The sequence below is a fragment of the Dryobates pubescens genome, chromosome 2 (assembly GCF_014839835.1).
Source record: "Dryobates pubescens isolate bDryPub1 chromosome 2, bDryPub1.pri, whole genome shotgun sequence".
In the NCBI taxonomy this organism is placed as follows: Eukaryota; Metazoa; Chordata; class Aves; order Piciformes; family Picidae; genus Dryobates; species Dryobates pubescens.
The window spans coordinates 14,615,049-14,636,076 of NC_071613.1; the positions used below are offsets into that span (position 1 = coordinate 14,615,049).

The 21,028-nt window shown below is 41.6% G+C and overlaps 1 protein-coding gene across 2 annotated transcripts in view; it reads right to left on the reverse strand.

Moving 5' to 3' along the window:
- Nucleotides 1–695: 695 nt before the first annotated feature.
- LIN9 (lin-9 DREAM MuvB core complex component) overlaps nucleotides 696–21,028 on the reverse strand; it is a 44,556-nt gene continuing 24,223 nt past the window's right edge. For both annotated transcript variants that reach the window (XM_054168112.1, XM_054168106.1), the window contains 9 exons: nucleotides 17,966–18,123; nucleotides 16,602–16,735; nucleotides 12,824–12,943; nucleotides 11,871–11,972; nucleotides 7,181–7,261; nucleotides 4,346–4,471; nucleotides 2,952–3,134; nucleotides 2,741–2,838; nucleotides 696–1,463 (listed from right to left, as the gene is read on the reverse strand). In XM_054168112.1, coding sequence (XP_054024087.1) covers nucleotides 1,358–1,463; nucleotides 2,741–2,838; nucleotides 2,952–3,134; nucleotides 4,346–4,471; nucleotides 7,181–7,261; nucleotides 11,871–11,972; nucleotides 12,824–12,943; nucleotides 16,602–16,735; nucleotides 17,966–18,123 — 1,108 coding nt within the window. In that variant the 3' untranslated portion in view covers nucleotides 696–1,357. The remainder of the gene's footprint in view (nucleotides 1,464–2,740; nucleotides 2,839–2,951; nucleotides 3,135–4,345; nucleotides 4,472–7,180; nucleotides 7,262–11,870; nucleotides 11,973–12,823; nucleotides 12,944–16,601; nucleotides 16,736–17,965; nucleotides 18,124–21,028) is intronic.

Sequence of the window (21,028 nt, forward strand, 5' to 3'; positions counted from 1 at the left end):
ATCTTTGTAACATTTCATTTTCAGCAAATAACTTAGGGAAAAAAAAAAAAAAGACCTGAGACCATCTGCAAAAAAGAAGTTTGCATTTTTGTGAAATATATCAACTCTCTTAGGTCAATTTATTCTAAGTTACAAATTTCATTGAGAATAAAAGATTTATGCATTTCTCTTAATTAACAGGACAAGTTTAGCTAAATATAAACTCTGCACTAAAGTTTTGCAGTGGCACAATACCAACACAGAATACAGAAGCATCTTTAAACTATACAAAATTTTCAAATTGAAAATAATCCTGTTTACATATTCTTTATACATCAACATATAAAAGGCCTCATTTAATGAGGCATCTAAAAGAATCAAAAAAAACATCTCTACAGCTACCTCTGAAAACCCTTAGCTGGAAACAATTCCTGACACAGAAGCTTTACAAGACCATTTAAACAAACCAATACACACTTTTTACAAGATTAACATTCCAAAAGGTACTCATAGGCAGGTTGTCACTTTTGTGGTGGTTTTGTTTTCCTGCAGTTAACCTCACCGGTCATCTTTTATTATTTATATATATATATAAACCCCCAAATCTTCATATTTATAGACGTTGGGTACTGTTGGATAACCAGCGACCTCGTTGTAAAAGTTGTGCAAAACAAACAAAAAAATTTGGAGAAACAGCATGTCACTTATATAAAATACCAACTAAAGCACTTCTTTTGCCCCCCACCCCCGTGAAGGGGGAAAAAAAAATTCACAACCCAGCTTTCTGCAAAGTTCCCAGTCACGTTATTATATTCCTTCATTAGAGTCCTTCTATAAGTTATGATAAATTAAGAGTTCCAACGCGACCGATCGATCAGACTTGCCCAACAGGCCTACAGCTTCTGTTTGCAGTCCATACACTCACCCGGTGTTGCTACCTGAAGGCTGGAATGGCAGGAGAATAGTTTTACATAACAAAGACTCACCCTGTGGCTACTCATCTGAGCCATTTCCTCCTCATCGCTTCTAACATACCAGGACAGCCAACAGCAAAGAGGTGCGCGGAATTAATCTGAACTTTGAGAAACTAAGTTCAAATTACATGAAAGTATGTTTTCAGGTTTATTATAATAAATGCAATTATTAAGAGATTACCAGTTAGCAAAACTACCGTGTGTGAATAACAAGTGGAGAAATCTAACGTAACGCTGGCCAGTAATGCTGGTTTACTTCAGAAGCAGGTATATTTTAAAGGGTCCTTTCTGAGAGGTTTTTCTTTCTCCCCCCTATCTTCTGGCAGTCGGGATATTTGGTGAAGCCTATATGAAGGAAGAGGATTTTCCAGAACTACTTGCTGTACACACTTGAAAGAAAGCTTTCAGTCTCTGTTGGTGTTATTAGCTGCAAAAGCGTGTAAGTTTCCCATCTGGCTCAGACCACTCTGAATATGTGCAACATGGATCTCGACGTTATTCTGAAAACAACTACAGGAAGAAAAGGAGGAGGGGAAAAAAACAAAAGAGCAAAGAAACAAACGAAAAGTGTTGAACTCCATATTTAAGTACCAAGTATCTCTACAGTGAAAGTCAAAGTACAAGCGTAGCCAACACCACCCAAGATGAATCAGAGAGCAGCGCCTTATTAATGCAGCTGGAGAGAGACACACCTGAGAACAGCACTTGCACAAACAGCTGCATCAAATCAAGAGTTACTGATCTGGCTACTTTAACATGAGCACACTTAATGAAATAAAAATGTTATGAAGAGATTCTAAAATGCTCCAAACAAGCACGGGGAAATGGAAACATTATCACCTTCTTCAGAGTCTACATCAACTCTAAGCTGAATCTGTTCCAAGGTGCCATTTGCAGTGTTGATTATAGAAACTTTCCCTAGTGTTTTGGGATTTATTTTTGGGTTTACTAATGAAAAAAAAACACCCCAAAACCAGAAGCTATAAACCAGCATTTCTCAATACATAATTTTAAATCAAAAAGCCCTCCTACTATTTCTCCCCACATCCCAACATGGGCAGCCTCCCATTATCAGGCAGCAATGCGAGTATGGAGGGTATAAGGAAATGCTCAGTATTTAGTTATATTTTCTAAATTATATCATTTAGCAGCACTGTAATTAGCTTAAGAAAACACCTGGTCACAAGTTGCTGAAGGCAACATTTATAATGATTCCCCAGGCACCTGCTTGTGACAACTGTTGAAGAATGGCTCATCCAGGCTAGATGGGCCTTTGATCTGGCACACCATGGCTGCTCTTCTCTCCCGGTTTCAAATCTTGCTCATGGATGCTGGTCAGAAGCTGTAACTGTCTCACATGCCAGCTTCTGATATTTATAGACAATAGGTTGAGTAACTGTGCAAAAAGAATACTGACATTCTGCTGTCTTTGGTTTAAAGAACTGGCATTTAGTAGTGGAATTTCATCATCTGAAAGTGTTCTAGAATACCTTATTAGCTGTTACAAATGACTTAAGAGGAAGAAAGTCTATAGGTGTTGCTGCATCCATTTAGCACTTGGTTTTCTCTTTTTAAAATCAGGTTACTTCACTGCTAGGTTCAAACAGAAAACTGCTAATTTCACACTCCCTTTAAAAAGCCTCTTTTTAAATGAGACCATTCCTACAAGTAAAAAGTTACCAGATTAAACCCCTTAATTATAATCAACGTTCACCTCTAAAATACCACAAGAATTGCTAGCTGGCACAAAATGTATAATTAAGAATTAAATATTCAAAAAGTAATACCTGATATTTGAGGAGTCTATTGAATTCTTAATGTCATTTAATGAATCTGTTAGTGATTTAAATTCAAAGGAATTCAGATCACCTCCTTCTGCTAGACACTGTAGGAGAAGAAAATAAAAAGCGTTCTCACAGCTCTGCACAAAGAACCTGACAAGGCTGTAATAGGAGGGTATCTTAGGGGAGAAACTGGGGTTTTTTGCAAACATTTTACCTTAATTTGCAGTAATATTGCTGTAAGTCTAGACATAAGATCAATTAAATTTTCACTCTCAACACAAAGATGTCCTGTTGTTGAGGAATTTGCTTGCCGGACAATTTCCTGAGCCTCCTCTTCACACCTGCGCCTCAGATCTGTTGGTTGGTCAGCAGGCTGAAGGCCCTGGTCAGGAGCAAGCTGCACAGATACAATGAAAATAAAGCATTAATAAAGACCTCCCTTGCCTTTGGGGGGGTGTGTGAAATGCAAGTGTTTTCAAACAGAGTTCACGAGTATGGAATGTGCAGGATTTGACACTTGCCCTTACTGAATTTTGTTAGAATAAAGATCAAGTCCTGCACCTGGGCAAGAACAACCCCATGGATCTGAAAAGGGCAGGGGCTGATCTGCTGGAGAGCAGCTTTAGGGAAAGGGACCTGGGAGTCCCAGTGGACAACAGGATGACCACATGCCCATGTGGCCAAGGCTAATGGCATTCTGGAGTGCATCAAAGAGAGTGTGGCCAGCACACTCCCCCTCTGTGGTTCTCTTCCACCTCTACTCTGCCACCTCTGGACTACTCAGTCCAGTTCTGGGTTCCCCAGTTCAAGAAGGACAGGGACTTGATGGAGAAGGTACAGAAAAGAGCTCCAAAGATGAAGGGACTGAAACATCTCACTTAATAGGAAAGACTGAGAGAAATGGGTCTTACTAGTCCAGAAAAGACTGGGTGGGCATTTAATAAATGCTTAGAAACACTTAAAGGGTAGTTGTCAGGAGAATGGGACCAGTCTTTTTTCAGTGGTACCCAGTGACAGGACAAGGGGTAATGGGCACAAATGTGAACATAAGAAGTTCCACCTAAACACAATGACAGAAATACTGAAGCTGGAATAGACCTCTGAGATCATCAAGTCCAGCCTATGACCAAACACCACCACATTGACTAGACCATGTCCATAAATGCCATATCCCCCTAAACATGAGAAGGAGCTTCTTTAAGGATGACAGAGCACTGAAACAGGACACCCAGAAAGCAACAGAGTTTCTGCTTCTGGGGATACTAAAAACCTGCCTGGGCATCCTTCTTTAGGTGAACCTGACTTGGCAGGGGGGTTGAACTTGATGATCTCAAGGTCCCTTTTAATCCCCAGCATTCTGTGTTTCTGAGATTCATTTATGTACATGAATGTCTATTTCCAAACTGATCACTGGCATCAGCAAAAGTGCCTTGAGTTTTAGTAAAAGAAACTCAGACAAAAGTAGAGACAGAAGGCATCCAATACAGCTACCACAAGTTTCATTTCAAAGTGATCCCCACCCATCCACTATTCCCAGGAAAGCCTAACTTTTGTTGACTGTGGTGAATCAAAACCAGCAAGTACCTACAGGTTGCAGCAAAACCTTACCTCATAACAATACTGCTGAACTTTATGCAGCACTTTATTTAAGTCTTTGTTTAGTTGCTCTAGATCTAGAACAATGGTTGCGTACCTCCTCTGAAACTCAATGCCTATTGGCATGGAATAGGATTTCTGTGGGAAAGACAAAGCATATTGAAGTTAAGGCAATGCTGTGTATCTTTTGAACTCAAAAATGTTACTTGAAAAATAACACTGAGATGTTTGAAATCTCAGTGTGTGAAAGAAAAATGTTAATATACAAAACATTAAAACATAGTATCACTATGCACAGCTCCAGCTGACAACTGCTTAGTAACTACCATGCTTTTACTCTCTTCACAAAGTGCTATGACAATCTGTGGTTGTAAATGCTACAGAAGATGGCTGTGGTCTGACTTGCTTACTTCTGCCAGAGTTGAGTATTGCTTCTCAGCTGTATGAGCAGAAAACCATCCCATCAGTAGAAGACCAGTACAGAACAAGAGAGAGGATTCTCCTCTACTTTGCTCTTGTGGGACCCCACCTGGACTACTGTGTCCAGTTCTATGGCCCCCAACCCAAGGGCATGGAACTGTTAGAGTGGGTCTGGAGGAGGCCATGAAGATTATCAGAGGGCTGCAGAATCCACATGCTTGTCTGGAACAACCCAGCTTCACCTTTGCCAGGTGAAGTGAAAAAAAAAAAATGAACTAGTCACCCTTTTTATTTAGATTTCTTTACACTAATGGCTACCAGAAGTGTTTGCTGCTTTATGTAGATGGCAACTTGTCTACAGCCTGTGACCAAGACTAGTATGATGATGTCAAGATGCTTAACTATTAATAAGCTGTCCTTTCTCTAAAAGGAAGGAGAAAGTGTCCAGTTGAATCACTAATGGCTCCTCTGACAGCATCCCCTGCCTGATGTAAATTTACTATCATTGCCAGATAATCATGGGCTACATTCAGTATTAGTTCTGATTTTGGTCAGCTCTGTTTACTTCTATATTGGATCAATCATTAAAAAAAAAAGTCTCCATAAAGGAATTGCTTTAAACCAAACAGTGATCTTGTGATTTGATAATTGTTAGAGCAATTGTATGAATTGTTATCAAAGTCTGACAACCAAATGATACCTCAATGAACTCCAAGGATTCTATTTTATTCATGTTCAGGTATGTTATGGTGGCTTGGTGGAAGAAAAAGACATTGCTAGGAGGAAAAAAACCCACCCCAAACCTTTCAAAAGAGAAACAACACATACTGAGCAGTACAAGTGTAGATGGGATTACCAAGGGACAAAGAGGATTAGAAGCCAGGCTACAAATATGGCCCGATAGTAAGGTATCACATCCTCTATTTTAAATCAGGACAGCCTTGACTAGTAATGGGATATTGCTTTATGACTGCTGGCTTATAAACAGCACAAGGGCAGGATTTCAAAAGTATCTCTAAATCCTTACCTAAGCTACAATCAACCTAAAATATAGAAAATTTAACATTTACTTCTAGATCCTCTTCTTTCCTGTTGCTTTTTCACTCTTTCAGTTTTGTAGAGCATCAAGAAAAATTAATTTATTACTTAGTAGCTGTGTGCTGTGCTGATCTCTGGATTCTCATCAGAGGAAGGCTGCTGCCATTCCTATGGATTTCCTTATCTATGCAAAAGTACTAATATCTCATGAAATCCAAAGGCTTTGTTAGTTTAAGATGAAGTTGTTATTTTTCAGTATCAGAGTTACAGGTTGCAACCCTTATGTTTTAAATCTGCCTCTTTTGGCATCTACATCCAACCTGGAGTTGTTCAAGGCCATGTTGGATTGGGCCTTAAGCAGCCTGTTCTAGTGAAAGGTGTCCCTGCCCATGGCAGGGGGGGTTGGAACTAGATGATATTTAAGGTCTCTTCCAACCCAAAACATTTTATGATTTTATTTTAAATTACTAATATGCAAAATTAGAAGACAAAACATTTGTTGCACGGAACAAAACCCAACAATGTTCTGAAGAGCAGCGTTGCAGCTAGACAGAGACACAGGGATGGGGCAGTAGAAACCACAATAAAAGAACACAAATGTACACGTGATCACTGAAGGGACAAAGAGGGAAATCTCACCACAATATATCCTTGCACATTCAAATATTTCACAAATATTTTTCATTAAAAAAAAGAAAGAGCTTTTTGGTTTTAAGAAACATAAAGGACTCCTCTTCCCCTCCACAAACCTTTCACTCTTCTGTCTGTATGTTGTAGAGACAACTGCCACAATGGGTGGCAGCAGAAGGTTGAGACTGATAGCTTTCCACTTTCAAGTTGACTGATAGCCATGGATGGTGTTCATATAATTTTGATTTACTGACTGATGATTAGATAAAGCCTAGCAAGAAAAACTATTCTGCTGCTGTTAGTCAGGCTGCAGCTGCTCTGAGGTTGTGATTTTAAGCACTGGTCAAGGGCACTCAGAGCTTTACATAGAAAATTTCTGTGTGGCAGTTGTTTTAGACAGAAAGCTAAATAAATAAGTACTTACCATACTCAATCCAGTTAGGATGACTATCCTACCATATAAATTGTACCCAGGGTTCTCAGAGTACATGGCATTTTCATACCTTACACATCAACACACATATGCTGTTTGGATGGTAACACTCATCAGTTGCAAAGCATCATGCTTTCAAAGGGGGATCTTGTTTGAAACAACTGATCTCCCTGAATGCTCCTTTAAAGAATTAAAAGCCTAATTATAGCAAGTGATAAAATACAGTGGTGGGGTTTGTTTTTTTTTCAATCCAGACTTTTTATTGTACTTCCATTAGCTGTTTAAAAAACATCCTGTCTTAAGAACTGAAAAGAGAACATTCTCACCAGCTTTTCTGCTTCTGTATTCATCTCTCTCAATTGTTTGATGTGTTCCTTCTTGATCATAAGGATTTTCGATAACCTGGTCTAAAACAAAGGAACTATTTTTAGAATGAATAGGTCCTTAAGCAGTTTGGAAATGCCACAGAAATCCAAGACAATTAAATGGGTGTCTGCTTCACCATTTAAAGATACATTTCTCAGTTGCTCATCAAGTTAAGATGCAAAAATAAAAACCCCAATAATTAAACAATGGATTTTTCCAGAGATGTTTAAAGCATTTGCAAGTGCTGTAGACTGGAGAGTGCTGTAAACCACCAACTGAAATTCCTTATAGGAAGAGTAATACAATTTATGGCCAGCTAGAGGCTGAAGAATCGAGAATCTCCTTTTCCTTTTGCAGCCTGAAGGAAAGCAAAGGGTGTTATTGCATGTACTACACTTATTGTCACTCACCTTACCTTTTTTCACAGAGCCTGCTTTCAGCTGTGCCCTCAACCAAGCACCAGCCCTTTGTGTGTACATTCCTAAGGTAAATCCTGGTATGGAGATTGGATCTATTTTATACAGAACAACATTGTCCCCTTCCATAATGGGAATACTCTGTTTCTGCTGCCCTTGGCACCCAGCACGCTGAAGTGGAAATCACTGGAAATGCTCTCAACATACACACCTCACTCTTAAAACTATTCATGTTCTCTAAGGCTCTGAAAGTAACCCTAGCTCCACTACCACCAGCAACAGCTTTATCACAGAGCCAAGATTTCAGGTTTTATGAATGTCAAAAAGGGGCTAACTGCAGTCTAGTAGTGAAACATGGCATGGGGAGGAGTAAAACCTCCAGGTATGGCATACATCTACTTACACCTCATTCCCTTCAAGTTCAGGTTTCTTGCCCTCACAAATCCTAATGGAAAATTGTTCCATCTTTCACTTCAGTACGAATCTTCTTGGACTGTCCATATTAAATGCATCCTTGCTCACTTCCCAAGTCATTTGTTCTGCCAAAGCTGGTTTCCAGCTAAATAGTGGCTTCCTCCTCTTGTATTTATCCCTGTTTATTCAGAGACACTAAAAACAGTTCTAAAACTGTTACTTCTAAGTTGGATCTCTAGAATCTGGTTTCTGACACACCATATAAATGCTTATGTTTGTCACAAAAAACACCTGGGAGGAAGGAAAGCACCATGCACCACCTGCCACTGCTGCCAAAAACATTACTTGTCAAGCTGTGCTGTCATCACCGTCCAGCAACTACCTAACACTTCAAAGTACTTAGCCATGAAGCTGCTGAGCCCCCAAGTCAATGCAGATTATTTGTCCACCAAAACTGCAAGGTGTTTGGTGCTTAACCTCTACATGGAGTCCAGACATATTTGAGGCTGCAGAGCCCTAGTTCTCCAGTTCATGAGTTTGGATTTTGTATTACTCTCATCCTATTCCCAGATATACTCCAGTGATTGAGACAATCTGATTCTTTCTACAAGAAACAGACCTTTCTTCACCGCATCTTTGATGTCTATCAACTTGCTCTCCCTGGTACATTTTATTAAGTAGACTTCTATTTTCATTTGCCAGTATCATCAGCAAATGCTTCAACTGAGCTAAGCCCCATTTCCTTGAGAAATTCTTGCCAAACAGCTCTATTTTCAGTGTAAGCCATCCTGTTTACTGTGATAATTTATAGTTCTCATTAAACTGGAAATGAGTTTTTAGCACAATGCTTTTCCACATTAAAAAAGATGAAGGAATAACCCAACCATTAAGTTTAGATTTGCACTTTAGATTTAATTTTTCAAAGGAATATTTACAAGAACAGAAGCATTTCCAAGTGTGCAATAACTTCCTATAGAATATTTTCAACGTTTTCATAAGCAGGAAGTAGTCAAAAACCCAGTAGCCACCTGCATTTAAGCTGAGAAGATCAATCCTTTTTCCACAGCGATGGGGAAGACACCAATTCACTGATCTGACAGTGCTGCATGAACACACTCCACCTACTGGAGATGCAGCAACCCTGCAAACAACCTGGTTTGTCCTCCATCGATGGTTTCCTTCCGAGTCTCACCTTCTCAGACAGCCCTCCATCGTTTCCTTCCCAATCTCTCTTTTTGGTTTTTTTTTTCCCCTCCAAAACAGAGGGAAAAAAAAAATAAATCCCAAACCAACCAAAAAACCCCCAAACAAAACAAACCACTAAAACCCTCCCAAAGAACTAAAATGAACAACCAAACCAACAAACAACCCCCCCAAAAAAACACCACAACAAAAAACCACACACAACAAAACAGCTCTAGCTGAGAGCCTGGAACAATATCCTCCAAATTCTAGTACTATCTAGGATTTAAGAATATAATCTGTTGATTTTGACCTGGAGTATAGCCTACAAAATATTTAAGGATACATTACATAATGCATGCAAGCATAAAAGACCTGTTTGTGTTTAATTTCTGCCTTTACCATTAGCCTCATAATGTTAATTTTTGAGCCATTCTTTCTGTAAAACCCATGTTCTGTCTGCAGTAAAAGAATAGCAGCCTCTGGTATCTAAATTTAAACACATAAAAATTAAGATTAATATAAAGATCTACTCACCAGTGTAGAATTCTGATTAAAATGGTTGTTACAAGTCCCAGTGTTTGCTTAGGACATCAAGTTGTACATAAAGAGAGCATCTCCAACATTTATTTATCAGTGTCTGCACGTGATTCCGACTATGCTTCCTTTTGTCCCAAATTGATTTCAGAACCCCATAAAAGAGAACTGAAGGTCTGGTTTGAAACTTTATTCAAGGTGTGCTGCATTCTTCTTGTTTTGCCCCAAATGAAGTTTTATGGTATCATAAATAATTGTCTGGCAATAGTTCTCCAGAAAGTATTGTGTGAATCACAAGTCTGCTGACCATTTACTTCCTGAGACACCATTAAATCAGAATGAGAGCTTTGACTATTTTACTGTATCAAAGAAAGGCTACACCACCTGTAATAGAATCATAGAATCAATAAGGTTGGAAGAGACCTCAAAGATCATCAAGTCCAACCTGTCAATGGTCATCTGGAGCATAAAAATACACCTGGACTAGTGATAGCAGTGCAACTGATACCCAGTATTCACCAGTCTCCCACATTTCAGTACCATCCTTAAAGTTCTCATAAAAACTTGATGCTAATAATGCTTAAGATGCTAAGCTTAAAAATCATGCACAGTCCTTCAATGATTTTTTTTAAGCCTCACACAATGCTTTGTCAAAATCTTGGAGCAAAAGAGGTGTGACCGGCAGGGCAAGTGACACCCCAGCTGCAGCACTGCATCCAGTTCTGGGGGCCCCAACAGAAGAGGGACATTAGACTGTCAAAGCAGGTCCAGAGGAGGACCACAAAGATGATCAGAGAGCTGGAGCACCTCCCCTGTGGGGACAGGCTATGAGAGTTGGAGCTGTTCAGCCTGGAAAAGAAAAGGTTCTGGGGAGACCTTAAGGCAGACTTTATACAACGGCTTCTAGTGATAGGAGTAGGGGGGAAAGCAGGAAGAGGGGAGATTTGATTGTGCATTAGGAAGAAATTCTTTACAGTGAGGGTAGTGAGACACTGGCACAGGTTGCCCAGGGAGGCTGTGGATGCCACCTCCCCAGAGGTGTTCAAGGCCAGGCTGGATGAAGCTTTGAGCATCCTGGTCTAGTGGAATGTGTCCCTTTCCACAACAGTTCTAACTAGACGATCTTTAGGGTCCCTTCCAAGCCAAATCGTTCTGTGACTCTATGAAAAACCTGGATAAGCTGCTGACATAAATGCCAAAAATCTGTGGCTTAATTTTGTTCAAAATCTTCTGACAATCTTCAAGCAAAAAACCATATGGATGTGGTACCTTTGTAAATGCCACCATTTGTAGTAAAAGCAAGAGATCTATACTCTTAAAAATCAGATTTCCTTTGAATGAGTAACAATCTGAGTGTGAGTGAAAAGTTACATATTCAGCTCTAAAGGCCTGCAGTGATAGGACAAGTGGCAATGGTTTGAAGTTAGAAGAGATTTAGATTGGATGTTACAAAAAACATTCTTTACCATGAGGGTGGTGGAACACTGGAACAGGTTGCCCAGAGAGGTAGATGAAGCCCCATCCCTGGAGATATTCAAAGCAAAGCTTGACAGGGCTCTGGGCAACCTGATCTAGTAGAGAATGATCCTGCTCACTTTGAGGGGGTTGGACTAGATGATCTGTAGAGGTGGCTTCCAACCTGGGTCATTCTGTGATTCTTCTCCAAGAAGGGAGGACATTACATACCATAAAACACAACATTATACAATAGATGACAATGCCTACAGACAAATGTTCTTTACAGAAAGCAAATGTAGTTAAAATTCTTCTTTATAAATAAATAAATAAAAGCCTTAAGAGTTGGAAGTTTGCAGGTAGAAAACCCCTCTTTTTTTAGACTAAGTGGTGGAGCTGGGAAAAGCAAGACACGCTTCTGGAGTTTTGACTTTAAGTCCTTCTTGCAGAATGAGCAGCAGCATATTTCAATGCTTATCAGCAAGGAGAAAAGTAAGGAAGAGTGGGTTGGGAGGAATAGAACCAAACATGAACATCTTTTCAAAAGTTACTTTGGATGTTGCCAAATCAATACAAAGTTACTTAACCGCAGAACAAACACAGAAGGACAATACACAGCAAAAACTGGGCTGCAGTTAACACTTACCACTTGAATGAGGAATTCCACTGGGAAGCCTCCTAGTGTCTCACTGTCTGTGCCTGAAATTTTGTTTTTCCACGAAGATTGTCCTAATAAAGGATCATTGTCCTATACAAGAAAAAAAAACATTTCATTTTGGCAGCTCCATGGAGAAGGACCTTGGAGATCTAGTGGATAAGAAGTTATCCATGGGACAGCAATGAGCCCTTGTAGTAAAGAAGGCTGATGGTCTCCTGGGGTGCATTAAATGTGGCCAGCAGGTCAAGGAAGGTTTTCCTGCCACTCCACTCTGCTCTGCTGAGACCACATCCGGAATACTGCATCCAGTTCTGGGCTCTGCAGTTCAAAAGGGAAAGGGATATACTAGAGTGTTTAATGAAGGCTATAAGGATGATTAGGGGACTGGACTAGCTGCCTGCTGAGGAAAGGCTGAGAGACCTGGGACTGTTTAGCCTGGAAGAAAGAAGACTGAGGAGATATCTTATTAATGTTTACAAATATCTGAAGGGCCCATGTCAAGAAGGGGCTAGTCTCTTTTCAGTGGTGCCCTGTGATAGGGTGAGGGGCAATGGACACAAATCAAAACACAGGAAGTTCTATCTCAACATGAGGAAAAGCTTCTTCACTAGGAGGGTGCTGGAGCACTGGAAAAGGCGGCCCATAGAGGCTGTGGAATCTCTTTCTCCAGAGACTTTCAAGACCCATCTGGATGCATTCCTGTGTGACCTGTCCTAGGTGACCCTGCTTTGGAATGGGGGGTTGGACTTGGATCTCTAGAAGTCTATTTCAACCCCTAGCTATTCTATGATTCCAACAGGTTTCTTTAGAAGGATTTAATAGACTTTTGATCTTACTGAATAACCTCAGAAAATTAATATCAAAAACTGTTTAAGGTAACAGTTTCCACATGAACCAGAAAATACTTTGATGATTAACATTAGATACAAAAAGCAACTTACTGTAATTGGAGACTGGAGGGAAGGTGCATACTGCAATCGGGGAGGGGTCATAAAGAACCTTGAAGGTCGCTGTTTCTGTCCAAAGGCTGCGATTGGCATGGTTTCATGAGGCTCATTACTCTGGAAGACAAGAGAAGAAAGGACATACTCCAGATAAATTGATTTTACCACCTTTTGGAATGCATGACTTATTTCTGAAATCTGGACTAGCCATGTCCATCCATGCCACACCCAACAACGTTAGAAGATGAACATTTTGCTTTGGGGCTAGCAGGAGCTTCAAAATCATATCCCACTGCTGGAGTTTTCCAAGGGTTAGGGCATCACATCCAACAAAACCTGCAAGGACGTTCCAAAAAAATTTTACTGGCAAGTTGCCAGGCAAAGAAAAAGTGAAAGAAGATACAAACACTAAAAAACAAACACCCCACCAAACAAAACCCAACATCAACAAAAACTGAACAAGAGTTTAGACGCTCCAAAATCAGATCATGAAAGACCTGACAACTTATGGGCTGTTAGTAGATTCAGCACAAGACAGAATAGAACATAAGGTGCCCTCAAAACTTGCAGCCTGAGCCAGGCTGTTTGGTAGGTCCAGTTTATGGAGATCATAAATTGGTACAAAAATCTGATGAGCTAGGAAATAACCCCAAACTCTTTGATCAAAGCAACATTTCCACAGGTTGCTTCATTACCATAAGAAGTTTCAAAATGAGGGTAAATCAACTCATCATACTTGCCTGCAATTATCACAGCCCTTTCCAGACTCTGGGAAACTACAAATGGCCAGGCTTTCTCAAATATTTTTTTCAAACCCTGCCAGGAACCCATAAGAAAGTTTTCTTTGGGATCTTGTAGTGCATATTGTATTTCTTCATATTAAAGTCAGGCTATTGTAGTAACCTGTAATAGCAAGTGTAGTAAATTACTGCAACCTGAGCCATTATAGGTTTATCTTTGGAGCATGTCCAGAAAAGAGCCACAAAGCTGGTGAAGGCTCTGGAGAACAATTTTTACAAGGTATGGCTGAGAGAAGTGGAGTGGTTCAGTCTTGAGAAGAAGCAGCTGAGAGGAGACCTCTTTGCTCTCTACAACTCCCTAAAACGAGATTACAGTGAAGTGGGGGTCACCTAGCATCAGTTAATAGATCAAGAGGAAATGGCCTGAAGTTGTGCCGGGAAAGGATTAGGTTGTGTGTGCCAGGCATTGGAACAGGCTCTTCAGGGAGGTGGTGGAGTCACCATTCCTGGAGGTGTTAAAGAAATGTGTGGCCATGGCACTTTGGGACATGATTTACTGGCCATGGTGGTGGTGGATTCAATGCTGGACTTCATGATCTTAGAGGTCTTTGCAACCCTAATAATTCACAGTATCACAGTATCACAGTAACTAAGGTTGGAAGAGACCCCAAGGATCATCAAGTCCAACCTGTTCCAACAGACCTCACAACTAGATCATAGCACCAAGCGCCACGTCCAATCTCCCCTTGAACACCTCCAGGGACGGCGACTCCACCACCTCCCTGGGCAGCACATTCCAATGACGAATGACTCGCTCAGTGAAGAACTTTTTCCTCACCTCGAGTCTAAACCTCCCCTGGCACAGCTTGAGACTGTGTCCCCTTGTTCTGGTGCTGGTTGCCTGGGAGAAGAGACCAACCCCCACCTGGCTACAACCACCCTTCAGGTAGTTGTAGAGGGCAATGAGGTCGCCTCTGATCCTTCTCTTCTCCAGGCTAAACAATCCCAGCTCCCTCAGCCTCTCCTCACAGGGCTGTGCTCAAGGCCTCTCCCCAGCCTTGTTGCCCTTCTCTGGACATGTTCAAGTGTCTCGATGTCCTTCCTAAACTGAGGGGCCCAGAACTGGACACAGGACTCAAGGTGTGGCCTAACCAATGCAGAGTACAGGGGCACAATGACCTCCCTGCTCCTGCTGGCCACACTATTCCTAATACAGGCCAGGATGCCATTGGCCTTCTTGGCCACCTGGGCACACTGCTGGCTCATGTTTAGGCGGGTGTCAATCAGCACCCCCAGGTCCCTCTCCGTTTGGCAGCTCTCCAGCCACTCTGACCCCAGCCTGTAGCTCTGCATGGGGTTGCCGTGGCCAAAGTGCAGCACCCGGCACTTAGACTTATTAAATGCCATCCCATTGGACTCTGCCCATCTGTCCAGTCGGTCAAGGTCCCTCTGCAGAGCCTTTCTACCCTCTAACTGACTAACATCTGTTCCCAACTTGGTGTCATCTGCAAACTTGCTGATGACTGACTCAACCCCCTCATCCAGATCATCAATGAAGATGTTAAAGAGGATGGGGCCCAGCACTGATCCCTGGGGGACGCCACTGGTGACTGGCCGGATGTGGCACCATTCACCACCACTCTCTGGGCTCGGCCCTCCAGCCAGTTCCTAACCCAGCACAGAGTGTTGTGGTCCAAACCACGAGCTGACAGCTTAGCCAGCAGTTTACTGTGGGGGACGGTGTCAAAGGCCTTGCTGAAGTCCAGATAGACTACATCCACAGGCCTCCCCACATCCACCAGACGGGTCACCTGATCATAGAAGGAGATCAGGTTGGAGAGGCAGGACCTGCCCTTCCTAAATCCATGTTGGCTGGACCCGAGCCCTTGGCCATCCTTCAGGTGCGCAGTTATTGCCGCCAGGATAATCTGCTCCATCACTTTCCCTGGCACTGAGGTCAGGCTGACTGGTCTGTAGTTTCCAGGTTCCTCCATCCGTCCCTTCTTGTGGATGGGGACCACATTGGCCAGTTTCCAGTCACCTGGGACCTCTCCAGTGAGCCAGGACTGGAGGAAAATGATGGAGAGCGGCTTGGCCAGCTCATCTGCCAGCTCTCTCAGCACCCTAGGATGGATCCCATCCGGTCCCACAGACTTATGGGTGTCCAAGTGGCTCAGCAGGTCCCGGACTAATTCCTCATGGATTTCTGGGGCATTACACTGCTCCCCAACCCTATTACCCAGCTCAGGAGGCCACTCATCCTGGACTCCTACCTTGCTGTTAAACATTGAGGCAAAGAAGGCGTTCAGGACCTCAGCCTTTTCCTCATCTTTGGTCACCATGTTCCCCTCCAGGTCCAGTAAGGAGTGGAGGTTCTTCTTGCCCTTCTTTTTAGCATTGATATATTTGTAAAATTGCTTTTTATTATCTTTCACAGAGGTGGCCAGCTTCAGTTCCAACTGGGCCTTTGCCTCTCTAATTTTATTCCTACATAGTCTAACCACTTCCTTAAACATACCTCGAGAAGCCTTCCCCTCCTTCCAAAGGTGATACAGCCTCTTTTTTTCCCTTAAATCCTTCAGGAGCTGTTTGTCCATCCAGGCCGGTCGCCTTCCCCGCCGGCTCATCTTTCGGCACATGGGAACCGCCAGTTCCTGTGCCTTCAAGAGCTCCTGTTTGAAGTAGGTCCAACCCTCCTGGACCCCTCGGTTCATGAGGGTTGGTACCCAGGGAACTTTACAAATAAGTTTCTTAAAGAGGCTGAAGTTTGCCCTCCGGAAGTCCAAGGTGAAGGTTCTGTTGGTACTCCTCCCTATCTCCCTGCATATTGAAAACTTCACTAATTCTATGACTCTATGATCGTAGAGGTTTATCCTGTTCTAGAAAGCCACAAACAGAGGCACATTCTCCTGGATCTGCTATGCTTCTTTTTACTATATGACAACCCTACCTGTATGTAGTATTTTGACTCTTCTTGATTACAGCATACAACTGGGTATTTTTTCTTACAGCTATTTTGTGTCATTAATACTTACGAGAACTTCGTAATCTGGGACCGTGTGCGTTCCAAGACCTGCTCTGTCAAAAGTCACTCTGTATGTGGCATTAAGGGTGTCTACAGCATCTATCTGTCCAGTGAAGAGCCCATCATGGAGACCTCTCAAACGTGCTTCAAAACAAACAACAAAGCAAACACGTTACCATTGACAAAAACAGGCTGAATACATCTTTTGCGAGCAAGTCCAAGTGTATTTATACCCACACATTAAACCTCAAACAAAAAGTAAACCCAGAAAAGAGCTGTATGCAATAGAAATGCTGCCCAATTCCTTGTCAAATTTCTCTCTGCAAGATAACAGGATAATCCAGGGAGGTGGAGTTGTCACTGTCCCTGGAGATGTTCAAGAAGTGTGTGGCCATGGCACTTTGGGACATGGTTTAATGGCCATGGTGGTGTCAGGTTAATGGTTGGACTTGATCTTAGAGGCCTTTTCCAAATGAAACAATTCTGTTTCCTGTGATAAGAAGTATTTCCCAAATCTAATCCTTGCCACTACACTTCTAAATAAAACACTCGTTAACACTCAATACCTTCTGACAGACAGATTTTGCAGGTAAAAATCAATTTCTAGATGATTGTGCATACCATTTCTCTTTGAGCACCTCCACTGATGACAGCATATTTAGCAAAGGACAACGAGGAATGCAGCTTAAGGGAATAAGGAGAGGCAGAGCTGTGCATGCCTGCTCTTCAGCTACAACTAAGGGCAGTGCTGCCCAAGAACATAAAAACCCAATGAGCAGTAGTGGGTTGAGTGGAATATGCTGTGCTTAAGTGAAAAGCACCTGGATAACAGACAGGATGGAGGAATTCAAGTTTTGATAAAAATCAGACAAAATCTGGGGAATGTTTTTAACACTATCCCTTCCTCAGTTATGTTTTATGAGTGAGGCAATGTCATGCTTTGTAGGCATGTCCAACTACACTGCACTATCAGTTGTATATCTGTATCAAAACAGATATTTTTGTATTTGTGGAAAAATCAAGCTCAAGTTTCATATTAGGTTAGATTTTAAGCTTTCAGAAAGCAGTCAGCTCTTTGCATTTAAGCATCTCTTCACAGGATTTGTTAGATAGGCCAGACATTGGGAAAAAAACACACCCAGAAATCTGTAATTTGAACAGCAGAAATAATCAACCATATTAAGTTTGCACCTTGCTGCTTTAAGACCACCAGCCAGTCCTCACAAGCACCTTCTCAACAAGCTAACAATAAAAATACAGAGGAAATCCAAACCATGACAAATAGTAACTATGTGCACTAAGGATATTATGGTTTGCTAACATCTTTGCAAAACATTTGGCTGGCTTTGTGCTTGCTTGGTTTTGAGAAGTTACCTGTAACTTTTGTTCCTATTACAAGTGGTAATGGAATTTCTTCTGGAAGATCTTTGAACTGGGAAATATCTGCAACTTTCCGCTGCTGCAGGAGCCTTATTTTCTGCCTTTTCTGTTTTAATGCTGATCTCTCTTCCTCAAAGAATGCAGAGGAACACCTATAATATAATCAGGTAGAGCTAGACTTCAGTTCAGCACTCAAAACACATATACATGAATATACATCAAATCAATAGCTATAGCGTACAAATCAGTGAGGGGAAAATGAAAACAGACTAAAATGAGTGGGGAGGTTGTCACTCCAGAAGGGAGAGCCACCCTCCAGGAAGACCAGGACAGGCTGAAGGAATGGATTACCAAGAACCTTATGAAGTTCAATGAGGGCAATGGAGAGTCTTGCACCTGGGAACACATAACCCAGGAGTGCAGCTCAGACAGGGATCCACCTGCTGGAGAGCAGCCCTGTAGAGATGGACCTGGTGATCTTGGTGGATAACAAACAGCATGAGTGAACAGTGTGCTGCTGCAGCAGCAGAGAAAGCAAGCTAACAGGATGCTGGGTTGCATCACCAGCAGAGATGAAGAAGTCATTGTCCCACTCTACTCAGAGCTTGACAGACCGCTCCTGGAGTATTGCATGTAGTTTTGGTCTTCACTACACACAAAAAGTGAATAAGGCTGGAAAGTGTCCAGAGAAGACCCACAAAAATGATCGTGACTGGAAGTCCTGCTATGTGAAGAAAGGCTGTGAAAACTGGGTTTATTCAGCCTTGAAAAGGCTTAGAGAGATCTTATTATCATGTACCAGTACTTAAAGGGTAGCTACCAGGAGGATAGAGACTCCCTTTTCACAAGGAGTCCCATGGAAAAGACAAGGGATAACAGGTACAAGTTACTGCTGGGGAGATTCCCATTTGAATCCAGAAGAATATTTTTCCCCCATGAGAACAGTTATACATTGGAATCCTCTCCCAAAGGAAGCAGTGCATTCCCTTGCATTGGGCAGTTCTAAGACTCAGCTTGACAGGGTGTTGGGCCATCCCATTTCAACTGGACTGTTTGCTAGAAAGGTTGGACCAGAAGATTCTTGGGCTCCCTTCCAACCTGTCAAAAACCTTGAGGAGCAGAATTATCACTCTTAAAACAACAGTGTATTTAAAAGTAATACTCATGAATGCTAGCTGTTGCACTAGTGTATCAGCACACCACCACCTTTAAGGACTTTTTCTGCTTCCGGGGATCCACCTGGTGTCACAAGAAAGTTAAAGCAGGTCTCACAGCCACTCTACTTTAAATACCGGTTTGATGCAGGTAAGGAAGACTGACTGTGAGGTCTCCTGCTGCTATCACTTACTGATACACAGAATGATAGAACCTTCAAGGTTAGAAGAGACCTTTGACATAGCAGATTCCTTTCACATGTCCTCATTAGATCAATTATACTTAGTATAAAAGGGGCAGCAGGCTCAGAACATGAAAGGGCATTTCTCAGTCTCACCTCCTTGCATCTGTAGAGTACAACTCAGCCAGAAAATCTGTTATGCAAATGAATTGCTCTGAAGCTGCTAATTGTAAAGGCAGAAATCTGTCTGATTTTGGGATAATCTCTAGTGCTCCCCTCCCACATTTTGGAGATCTTAAAATGTTATCTAGAAAAGGAAGACTTACTCCTATTTGGTTTTACTCTTTTCACTTTTAACCTACTGAATAGGCATGATGCACGAGTGAGATTCTGAAAGCATAAAGACATTAAGGACTCAGTCTAATCTCTCATACTTTACTAATCATATATATAAACAACTTTTATCATCCTTCTGTCAATGAAAATCCATTTTAAAAGGAGTACAGATGCTATTGTAGGTCTACTTAATTGCAGAAGCAGTTATTTATCTCATAATTTACTACCTGTGTTAATTGCTTTACTGCAGTCAAATGCCATTTGAATGTTTTTGGTGGAACTCAAGAGTTATATATTGATTACTGATCAATAAAAAAAAATTCCTCTTTTATGAGCTTACTTTCAGAAGACACTGACAACTCTTCCACTGGTTCCCCCTTCTACATGGCAAATTATTTTCTGTTTCAAATTTCTTCAAGATCTTCCTCAGCTACTTATCCCTCACTCAGTACTGTGCAATCAGCTCCAATTTCCAAGTTTGCTTCTGCTATTCTCTCATGTGCTGAAAGAAAAATGCTTCTGTTTTCTTCTGCAAGCCACTTACAGAGCTCCACAAGCCATTTCACTATTCTCCAAAATTTCTCTTCCTTACAATATGGATGAAGATAGCATCCTATCAGCTCTGTTTTTCTGATAAGACCACTTTCAGTCATACTGACCTGCAGTTTCACATTCATTTGGCCATATGCAAATATGTTTTCTTTTCATCTAATACATGGTTCCTCAGTTATATGGGGCACAGGCTATGATTTGTCCAGTGTTAACACAATGAGAGCTTAGCCCAAAGCAAAATATTTTCAAAACCCCCAAAATGAATAAAAAACAAAACACCAACCAACCAACCAAAACCCCAAAGTAAACAGAAATGAACTGAAGCTGTGAGGTACTTCTAGCTATGTGCAGTAAGGCACTGCACTGAAGGTTCCTTCACCAGGCTTTGCGATCACTATCATAACAAAAGTTATCAATGGTCTTCATGTGTTGTAAGCTGAGCAACTGTAGGTGCATCCCCCACTCATCAGTGAGAAGAATGTGTTTACCTGGAGCTGTGTGTTGCCTAATGATCCTCATTAGGAACTCAAAATATCTGGAAGGTGATATGGCAGAGAGAGTGATGGTGGTTATGCAAAGCTTATTTGGATATTCTCAGTTAAACGTGCTATTTGGGTCATATTTACTTCTAGGGTAGAACATGTGTGAAGAACAGCTTGCCATGGGCTGTGAATATCAAGTAGTAAAATGCAGGCCAGAGCTTTTCAGTTCCATTGAAGAAACACATCAAGACACACACACACAAGCACAACAGAGACTACTATAGACTTGAATATTAACCCTTCTAATCGTGTACAGGAGCATCAGATATCACCTCATGTTCTTTGACCTGC